Raw genomic sequence first — 11,345 nt, forward strand, 5'->3', positions numbered from 1 at the left:
GGTCGAAAGTTCAATTGCAGCAGTTTTTTGGGGTCAAAATCTGAACATAATTGTTGACTGTTGTACAATATCGGATGTCCAAATGCAAGAACATTTGAGAACACATAGAAACGAGAACCCCCCGAGAACAACTGTGTTCCTCCATAAAATTAAACAAGCTGGTACAAACAAAAATAATTGAGGACAATCAACCAACACATCACACAAAGATGCTAAACCCTGTTCAAATATTGTATCTCAAAACTACGATAAACAATTATGAAGCCCCAACTTTACAGAGACGCTCAGCAAAAGGACAGAAGAATAAAATCTAAATATCCCTCGAGATGGAGAGCAAAGAAACATGGAAGGAAGTCTACAAAAATCAAGAGTGTTGAGTTTCTTTTTCCTCCTTTTTCTCTTCATGCCATAACTTATAGAAGGTCAAAAGCAGAATATATAGACAACAAAAGCATTTTATCCATTCTAGTGACCAAAAGCATAGAAGCACCAACAGATTATAATCATATGAAAAAACAACCATACCCAAAGGGAAGAGCCCTCCAAAATCTCCAATTCGGGGAGCCATCTTGGCTGTTCTCCTCATCAATGTCTACACCGGCATCTTTGTTTGCAACTCCCTCAACCCTTGTCTCGCACAACAGCTTCGAACCAGGTTTTGTCACTGCTGCTCCACTCCACATTGAAAGTGCAACACTGTCTTTTTTTGACTCTTGCAATTCCTGGAAAAATGGCAACAATTCTTTGGTTAAAATTATCCTCATGAATCTTGAGTAAAGCCGGATTGCACAAATTTGTGATACAATGGAATACTTTTGTGAACTCATGCTTCTTGAAGTAATTATAAAAGAACCCCCGGAACAATTGGCCTAAACCTTCCAAGAAAAAAATCGAGAATATACAAAAAACCGTGTAATCTAAGTCGGTGATCTTCAAAAATTATTCAAATTAATATTTGATAAACCATTGATTTAAGAAATTAAACCAACTCGTTTGATTTGAGTTGATAAATTTCAAGAATTACCTGAAGAAATAAGAGACGGAGGCCAAATGGTGGTCGGCGCATGAGATTGGCGGTCGCAGGACTAGAACGGCGGACGGCGGAGGTGGCTCCCTAAGAAGACGACTGATGCCGCTGTTACAGTAGAGAGTGGCGTTGGGGGAGGAGAGGAGCGGCTGCCTTGAGAAGGTGAGAAGTGCCTTTTAATATGAAGTGGCAACGGTAACAATTTTTTTTCTTTTTTGATCTAAAATAACAAAATTAACCTTCTTGCTTGGAAATTTAAATTGTTATCCAATTGAAAATATACATATTTTTTATATACTTAAAGAAACAATAAAGAAAATGATATTAATTAGAATTTTTTGTACAAATATTAATATTTTTTATTGTTTATCTTAAAAAACTTGTCAGACAATATAGATCAGATTCTTTTTGATAAATTCAGTATTTTTAATTCTTTATCCAAAAGTTGTTAGATAATATTGCTAAGATCTCTTTTGGATGAAATTTAATAATTTTTTATTTTAATCTAAAAAATGCATTATATGCTATTTGGCATAATAAAACATTATATTGTATTTGGTATAATAAAACTCATTTAGGTTGACCACATCTACGGATGCGTGACACTTAAGTGGATAGTTTCGATAATTCATTTTATTATATATAGATTAAAAATTTTAACCGATCGGATCTAACAATGGTGTGAATTATAGTAATCGAATGATATATTATAAAATATAAATTAATATATTAAAATCATAAAATTACGAAATCTAAATTACAAAAATCCTCAAAATGATGGTAAAGTGAATATTTGGGTTAAGAATAAAATAATTTTTTTTTGGATAAATAAAAAGAACAGTGAACTATTTGCTATGTGTGCTACTATAACTAAATCCTAACTAAATTTTGTTTTCAATAAATAGTTAGCGTTCATTTCTTACTGCAATATATAATTAATATCTCATATTTTAATTTTAGATGATATTAAAATATGATATTTTAGTTTATATTATCCAATGTTAAACTTAATCAATAATTTAGTTCGTTCTTATGAACTTTTTTGTATATAAATATTTAATATGAGATAATTTTTGATAATTTTTTTATAAATAACTATTTAATATAATCCCTATGATTTCAATATCCACTACAACAAAATGCATTTATTTCAAAATTCACCATATATAAGAATTGTTAGTCAATATGTCATAGTTTAGTTTTAGATGATATTAAAAATATGGTATTTTGGTTCATATTATCTGAAAACAAGCTTAACTACAATGTATTACATTTTGATAATTTGTTTTGCAAATAGATATTTAATATATTGTATATGAATTTTACTATTATATTTAATATCCACTATAACAAAATATATTTGTTATTAGTTATCTTAACCCTATAATACTTATTAATGAATGATGGGTATGGCCCAGCATAATTCGGCCAAAAAACGAAATAAGAAGCCCAGACGCCTCACCTTCGTATGCCCATGACGGGGAAAGAAACACAGGTCATATAGCCAAACACGCTCGGTCCAGACACTTATAGCTGGACCAATCCTCATATACATGGTGGTCCTTGAAGCCTGCGTGGCACACATATTGGCCCTCCACGTAATTTATGTGATTTATCTCACTTCGTATATGTGATTTTATTATAATTTATTTTGTTGTTATTAGAGCTTGTTTGGCTGGAAGAGAAAAATGAGACTCTTTCGAAGTTCAATTTTGTTTCCGATCAAAAGTGAAAATATGAAGTCGAGAAGACTAAAAAGATACATATAACCTAAATATATAATTTTTCTTTATTTCCTTTTTCTTTTCCCTCTAATAACATCCCTACATAATTTTTGAGGAAAGACAACCATACAAAAATATCCTTATTCTAGTTTGATGTATGTTTTTAGTAATAAGTTTTTAAATTTTTAATAACTTAAAATTATTTTAGTATATATTAACTTGTTTATTTTCTAGTACAAAATAAAGAGAACAGTTAATCGGTAAAATCTTAACAATTAGTCTTTCTTTCTCAATCTATATTTCTTACTCTACTTTCAAGTTTATCAAACAATTTAAAGAAAAATCTCGCCTTTTGACTTCCGCTCCCCCTTTGGCCCCTGCCTCTTATTGAATCAAACAAACTCTTAGTTATGGTGTATTAATTGAATCGATATATTATTATTTAATTTATTAAAATATTAATTTAATCATGCAACTACCGCTTCAAAAAAATATATATACTAATGAGTGTAGAAATATAATTTTAGTCCTTTGATTGATCCTGCTCGAATTGCTTTTGATAATTTTGTCTTGTAACTTTAAAATTTTTGACAATTTTAATCCTTTTCTGTTGGAATCCTCAATTTAACTGTTATAATTTATTATTTTAGTCCGCTAAATATGCCTAATTTTAATTTTAATCCAATAACTATGTTAATTTTTTTTAGGTCCAGTAATTTACAAAATTGTTTACTTTTAGTCCTCTACCAGATTTTCGAATAATTTTACCCCTATGAGTACATATGAACTAAAACTACCTTTCAAAAGTTGCATAGAGGTAAAATTACTAAAAGACTAAAAGTAAGCAATTTCATAAATTAATGGACCTAAGCAAAAATGGACATAGTTATCGGACTAAAATTAAAATTAGGTATACTCAGCGTACTAAAATAATATTTTTCCCCCTAAAATATTGGACAAAAAATACGATTTGCCCTAAAAGTGCACGAGCACTCTTTCTAATTTGATCCCTTATTAGTATAATATCTCGTTCAGCACATTAGATTCCGTCTAATTTGACAATTAAGAGGAAAGTTCAATAGCATTTATGTCAATTTGTATCCATACAAGTTGTGAATTATTGGATTAACACATAATGATGATTTCATTTGTAATCTAAAGATTTGTAGTTTATGTGGGTACGTACAAACCCACATAGACGGCATCACCAGATGCCAAATTAAGAACCATAATGTAACGTATTTCGAAAATGAGAATTTATACGATATATGTAAACCACGGAATTAATAAAAAAGAAATTACCCTTAATGTATTTTCTATTTTCATGGTGAGAAAATGATGGTCTGGATTAAAAGATAAAATTTTAATTTATGGGACTTTAATTTTTCGCCAAAAGGCAAAAGAGTATTCTTCCTTCTTTTAGTTTGAATTGAAAGTTGTGTTAATATATACTTTTGAATATTAATTAATTTTCAATTTGCGTATTCCACAAGCATCAAATACTCACAAAATTTTATTTTCATCTTAATCTTCGAAACTTTCTAATTCCAATTTTGAATATTTTGAAATATATCCCGTATGAATTATATTGCCGTATTTGTACTTGAAAAGTATCTAATACCATATGTGATCATTTTTAAGAGTATTTGTGCCTCGTAGATGATCTAGTTGTTACGTTAGTATAAACTTCATTGAAAGTGAAAGCTCGTCATTTTACATGGGTATATTATGAAATAATAATGATTGATTTTAAATATTTGATTATGATGTAAGGATCGTATTTAAGAGTAATTTGTATCGATAACTATCCAATTAAAGTTGGATCACTGTTTCATGAAGAATCGTGCAACTCATCCATACCTATAAATAAACAACCTCGATAGTATCATGTACAACTTTTTACTGCATGATTCTCACCTTCGAATTTCACCCTGTCCCGAGCTTTTTTATTTAAGTATTGAAATACTATAATCAAGACTTTTTTCTAGTGCTTTTATTGCTGATTTTTTTTAAATCCACGTATGTAAATAATGTAATCTTATCATACGTGGTGTGTATATAATAATTATAATAAAGGATTGATTACACTTAGACTCCTTGAAGATGCGAATTACACTTTTCTTCCAAAAAAATTTTGAAATTACATTTACATCTTCTTACCTGATACCCCTTTGTTAAAATTTGGACGAAAGATCCTAATGCTAGCGAAATTATTATATTAATTTTCAACTTTATCTTTTATTTAATATTCTTATGTAAATGTTCTATATTTGCAAGGAGAAAAATATAATAATATTAACCTCACTCTCTCTATATATTTTTATGTCTTTTTAAATACAAAAATATTTATGAGAATATGCACTACAAAAAATTACCGGATTTAGGGCGGGTTTAGGAATGGTTTTTGTCATTTGGCATGGCTCGAATTGAAGAAATTATTTTAAATTGGATTTTGGAACGGTTCACGAACCGTCACTGCATAAGGCGTCACTAATATTTAAAAACGATCGGTGAAGCACCGTTCCAATTTGGCACAGTCATTGTAACACATTTGTGGTGACCGTTCCTAATGTTCTATATGAATATAAAAATTTATTTTTATTCAATTGGAGCGCATTGAATAAAATTTGGAATAATTTTATAATTAATTCGGGTTATTATTAGAACGGTTTTTGTAATATTGAAGCCTTTTTTTGGAACTGTATTTATTTTAGGCTAAAATGCATAAAACTCCTCTATGTTTTAAAAAGTCCGCCAAAACCCCCCTTTTGTTTTAAAAATAGGCAAAACATCCTCTCTGTTTTCATACACGTAGCTCAATTGCCCTTCTCTATTTTATAAAATGCCTTTATGTCCTTATTTAATATATTATTTCTGATTTTAGTAACCGTTAATAAATTATTTAACTTTATACTATATATAAATTGTTGGAATAGGTAACCAAAAGCCAATTAGATTGGCGGTTTTGAGAACCATTCAATCAATTTTTATTTAAGCAATATTGTTCTGACGGATATGGTAAGTATTCGTCTTTGGAGCATGTGTCTGTTGTGCTTACCAAATTACATTAAGCATTATTTTGACGTCACAACAGATGCCACAAACCACTTAATAACCGATGTAGTTGGGTTACGTATTGGATGACGGCTATAAAACCAAGTTCTGAGGGTTGGTCTGAAACGTTTCAAGTCTAGGACCTCGAGACTGAGCATCGAGAGTTCTACTAATACTTGCACTGAGTATAGCATTCATTGGTTGAGTGTCGTGTTTCATCGACGATAGACGTTGGACGTCTATGCAATTTCAGTAGGTTAGTTGACAAGGTGGTCAACTGACTGAACTGAATCATTGAGATCATCATATGGAAGCCTTAGAGGCTTGATCGGAATGACTTGAGTCCCCGACTCTGATATTCCGGGAGTAGTTCTCAGACTTGAGAAATCACAGTAGTCATGTGCATATGATGACTATATCTTAGATCTGTGCGGGAGGTTTGTATCACAGACATGATCATCATAAGCCTTATCCTGTACAGTCGGAGTATGTAGCGAGAACGATGAGTTCCAAGAAGAGGATCCGTGCCCTGTCAGTATGTGACAGAGGTATCTTCTATGCATTTGAAGATGCGTTCACGTTTTATGAATCTATGGCCACAATCGTTGATCGAATAGGAAAATGAGGTTTCTATGTCAAGAAACTTGGCATAACGCGATTCAAGTATTAAACATAGATGCCGAGTCCAGGATGGGAATCAACACCTAATTTTATGTCCTAGACTAAGGTTGGGAGACGGTAGACGAAAGGACCGTACCCGTATGGACTCGAAAGCCTAAATATTCACTCGAAAATTCACCCAATCTCTAGTGCTGTTGACCGTTGCTAGACGGCCACCCATGGTAACCGTTCCAAATGGTACCTCATTTTATAATATATTTACTAACTGTCATTTTTTGGTTATCAATTGTCACACATGTAGGAACGGCTAGCACAAGACTGTCCCTAATTTTAATAATACGTTCCAAACAGAGTTCCAATTGTTTATCATTACAAGTTTGGACCGGTCTTAGGAACAAAAATTGTAACTATTATTCTGGAACACCAGCGGGAATGGTTCGGCCGTGCCACAATAATACCACAAAAAAATGAAGATCATAACGTCATCTATCACATTCCGTTCCTCATGAGTTTCAATACCCGTTCCAATATGGAATGGGCTTTGGAACGACCGTTGCATCCGTGTCAAATCCCGCTTTTTTTTTTGTAGTGAATATTCAGTGAGTGGTAAGATTAAAATTTTAAGTAATTTTTTTTGTTGACTCAATATTTTCAGTTTAAATTTTAATGAAAAGGGGTTAAGTGTAAATGGAATTTTTTCGAAGGTACTATAATTCTAAAATTTCTTAAGAAAAAAGTATTATTTTAAATTTTAAAAAGGAATCTAAATATAATATTTAACCTTAAAAAAAGGCTACACGAATTCAAATAGAAAATCCAATAAATTTGTATCCATTCTCCAATTGTCAAAGCCGAAAGCAAAAGCAATGCACATAAAACCTGGCCAGATATATGCATATAAACCATTTTCTCTCTTTCTTTTTTTTTTTAAAAAAAAATTTTGACTAGGCCTTTTTACATGTTCTGGTTGTCACCTATTTTTTGAGTATTTTTTACAAAAAATAATATTCCATTTGTCCTAAATATATATATATATATATATTATAACTTTAAAACAAGATTTTCCTTTTCGAATCAATAAAAAGGTTGTCAATTTCTCCGACTGAAAAACTGAATAAAAGAATTAAGGTATCACATAATTTTTTGATCAAAATCCATTAGAATATTGTTCTATCTAACTATATTGTCATTCAAATAATTTTTGTTTTTTTAATCAATACTCATTTATTGATGGAACTTGAATTTATAACTTCATAATTATAGAGTCTTAATTTCATTAATTAAACTACATGAAATTCAAATAATTGTAACTCATTCCCTAAAAAAGATTATTATTTTTAAAATTATGAACAAATTATATGAGCTTCTTGATGTTTTGTATAATTACAAATATCTCCTCATTGTTGAAAAATTATCAATACCCGTTTGATTTTAATATCCAGTTATTCACTCAAGAATTAGCCATTCTGTTAGTTTACGTTACATTTTCATCTATTTTTGTGATAAATTATTCTAAAATGCCTTCAGGAACTATAAGATAATTTTAATTATTTTTTAACATTTTCTAAAACAATATTATAAACTAGAAGAGTAAGAAGAAAATTGCAACTCGACAACTCTCTATTCTAATTTTTATTTTCATAATAATTAAAAAAAGTGAGAGCAAAATAAATATTTCCATGCCTCATCCAACAAAAATTAAATAAGTTTATTAAATATTAAAATATTTTTTAAAATAATAAAAGAATATTTATAATTATATCAAAATTTAAAAAACCACATTATAATTCATCCTAAATTTAAATGTCGAACCGTATTTTATAATAATAATAATAATAATAATAATAGTTGTTTCTGAATAGTACTAGGAAATGAAATCCGAATGCAACGTGTGTCTGTCTGTTGGCGGTTTCCGTTTCTGTCCCTTCGCAACTTTCAAACTCAGCATTGGAAATTCTTTTCCATTTTCATAGATTCTATCGTCGTCGAATACTCCACACATCTTTTCTTTCAAAAATTTGATTCTCTTCGCCTGCTCTCTTTTTTTTCCTCTTTTTCATATCCTATCTGTACTTGAATTGTTTTTGCATTTAATGCCATTTCTGGCACTTGTTTTTTTTTTTCTCTTGTGGGCTGCCATTGACGCACACAAAGATTGTTTCTTGAGGGGTTTGAAGAGATGGGATTCTTGAGCAGTTTATTAGGAGTTCTTGGTTTCGGAATTGGGTTCCCATTTGGTCTCTTTATTGGGTTTTACTTCTTCATTTACTCTGAATCCGAAGAAGATGTTGAGGTAATCATTTGCAACTCTGCGTGTGTTTTCTGCCGTTCCACTGTTGCATTGGAGTTTTGTGTGATTGATGATAAAGTTAGACAGAAATAGAATAAAGGGAGTTTGGTTATGTGTGTATGTGATCATTTGATTGATGAGGGAGTGAGGTCTTTGGTCTTTGGTCTTTGGTCTGAGTGCATTTGTCCTGAGTCCAATCCAGATTATATGTTTGCATATGTGTATGTGTGTGTTTAATCACATGAATGATGAGGGAGTGAGTGATTTCAATCCAAATTAACATGTTTGTATATATGTGTATGTATGTGTGTGTGATCACTTGAATGATGAGGGAGTGGGTCTTTGGTTTATGTGCATTTCTCCTGAGTTCAATTCAAATATATATGTTTGTGTCTATATGTGTATGTGTGTCTGTGTGCGCGTTTAATCTCTTGATTGCTGAGAGATGTGTGGTTTTAGTTTCTATATTTCTCACGAATTCACTTCAAATGGAAGAGTAGAATCTGGTGAAGATGAAAATCAATTTTAACTCTGTCGAAGCAGTTTATCGAGGGTTATATACCACAAGGTTTTTGTGGAGCATTTGTTCAATTGCATCTTATGATGAACATTAGCTACTGTTTTGGTATAATTTTCTAGCACTTAACCAGATAAGAAGATGGTTATGAATGTAGGTGTTGGTCATCGATCAAGAATCATCTGCCTGCTATTCAGAAATCAGAACATGGTCTTTTTCTTTTTCTCCGAGGACCTGTTCAATATAAATTCTTACACAGATATGAGATGTGTTTCGAGAAAGTTGGATGATCAATGGTTTATGAGCGCCTTTCTAACTAGCTGTCTATTTTTCTCAGCATAGAGATAGTCAGAGAGCTGCCAAACAAGCCTACCTTGCGGTTACTTAAACCTTTTGGCATATTCTCTATTTGATCAACTTTATGTCGAATTGTATCACAAATGTGAAATGGTTGTCTAAGTAGAATTTTCTTCCATCGAATGTTTTGTAGCTCAATTTATGTAGAGATTTCCTTCTTGCTCTGTTTTGTGACTGGTGATTTTTGCTCGAAGTTTTGGATTATTTATTTCACAATCTTCTGATCTTTGACGGCTTCTGGATCGTAGATGTCTGCGGAAAGTTTTTCATTTATATTTTCTTATGTTTAACGGCCAGAGATAAGAGAACAAACTCTGAGTTGTTGGTACTCTGTTGATGTTAGGATCCGATGATCAGGCCACTTTGTGAACTCGATACGGTCGCACTTGAAGAACTTATGCCTGAGATTCCTCCGTGGGTGAAGAATCCTGACTATGATAGAGTGAGTATTTTTCTAACATTTTCATATGATGCAAATTGAATCATGAACTATAGTGCATTCTGTTGCAAATGGTTTTCTCGTATGTAGGTAGATTGGTTAAACAAATTTATGTCAGATATGTGGCCGTTTCTCGATAAGGTACTTCTATAGTTCCGAGACACTTAAATTACTTAAAATAGCAGGTTTAGTTATACTGATTTATTACTCACAGGCAATTTGCGGCATTATCAGAAGCACGGCGGAACCGATATTCACTGAGTACATTGGGAAATTTAAGATTGAGGCAATTGAGTTCAAGAAACTAAGCCTCGGAAATCTTCCACCAACTATTCATGGTGAGCTTCCTCTGCTTTTCCCACTCATTCTATCAAATTGAGTTCTTACTTTGGTAATGTTTGTCATAGCTTGTGTTCGGTATCCGTTTACATAATTCATCTACTTGCTTCTCTTGTTGATGAATCGCCAACCTATATGCTGCTTATGCAGATAGCAGCCCAACTTGGGTACATACAGTAAGATCATATACGAGGATGTCAACATGTTACTTTACGAAATTCTATATTGTGATCAAACAGTTCACGTGCCATGGTGATCACTACCCACAAGGGTAGCGTAAAATCATTCCGCGTTTGCATATTTTAACTGATCACAGATCAAGAATTAGTCCGACTGTAATGTAACTCATGATTGCAAAGCATGATATAGAATGTCTTGGTGTTTCTTGACAGGTATTAAAGTTTTTGAGACAAATGAGAGGGAACTAGTTATGGAACCAGCAATACGATGGGCCGGCAATCCAAATATAATTGTTTCCGTGAGCATTTCATCTATACAAGTCAAAGTCCAGGTGAGTCGAGCTCAAAGAAATTCTTCTTGATAACAGAACTCCCTTCCTTCGGTGGATTAATTTCGCTACTTCACAGCTGGTGGATCTGCAAGTATTTGCTGCACCGCGCATAACTCTGAAACCACTCGTCCCTACTATTCCGTGTTTTGCAAACATAGCGGTCTCTTTGATGAAGAAGGTAAGTAGAATGTTTCAGATGTTGAGTTTAAAAACTAAAAAGAATTTCGCTTTGTTTGTTCACAGGATATTCATTCTTTTTAATCATTTCCATCCATACAGCCGCATATAGACTTCGGACTGAAAGTGTTGGGCGGGGATATCATGTCCATTCCCGGCCTTTATTGTTACGTCCAGGTAACACGGCTTATTCTCTTTTTTCTTCCTTTTTCTTTGTTTTATGAATTATGCATGAATTATATGTTTCCCCTGAACCCATTCTGTTCTTGAAATAATTCTAACTTTTTCC

General features: G+C 32.0%; 2 protein-coding genes across 4 annotated transcripts in view; one reads left to right on the forward strand and one right to left on the reverse strand.

Moving 5' to 3' along the window:
* The window catches only part of LOC110011847, a 16,608-nt gene extending 15,392 nt beyond the window's left edge, over positions 1-1,216 (reverse strand). The window contains exons 1-2 of one of the 3 annotated variants that reach the window (XM_020693112.1): positions 1,025-1,185; positions 526-722 (exon numbers count right to left, since the gene is read on the reverse strand). In XM_020693112.1, the coding sequence (XP_020548771.1) occupies positions 526-722; positions 1,025-1,066 (239 nt within the window). In that variant the 5' untranslated portion in view covers positions 1,067-1,185. Of the gene's footprint in view, positions 1-525; positions 723-1,024 lie in introns of all 3 variants that reach the window. The other 2 variants (XM_020693111.1, XM_020693110.1) reach the window with 2 other exon arrangements.
* The window catches only part of LOC105161316 (synaptotagmin-3), a 4,664-nt gene continuing 1,750 nt past the window's right edge, over positions 8,432-11,345 (forward strand). The window contains exons 1-7 of the mRNA XM_020693203.1: positions 8,432-8,719; positions 9,934-10,032; positions 10,120-10,170; positions 10,244-10,367; positions 10,761-10,879; positions 10,956-11,057; positions 11,159-11,244. Of these exons, the coding sequence (XP_020548862.1) occupies positions 8,606-8,719; positions 9,934-10,032; positions 10,120-10,170; positions 10,244-10,367; positions 10,761-10,879; positions 10,956-11,057; positions 11,159-11,244 (695 nt within the window). The 5' untranslated portion in view covers positions 8,432-8,605. The remainder of the gene's footprint in view (positions 8,720-9,933; positions 10,033-10,119; positions 10,171-10,243; positions 10,368-10,760; positions 10,880-10,955; positions 11,058-11,158; positions 11,245-11,345) is intronic.

Source organism: Sesamum indicum, linkage group LG4, assembly GCF_000512975.1.
Source record: "Sesamum indicum cultivar Zhongzhi No. 13 linkage group LG4, S_indicum_v1.0, whole genome shotgun sequence".
NCBI classification, from domain to species: Eukaryota; Viridiplantae; Streptophyta; class Magnoliopsida; order Lamiales; family Pedaliaceae; genus Sesamum; species Sesamum indicum.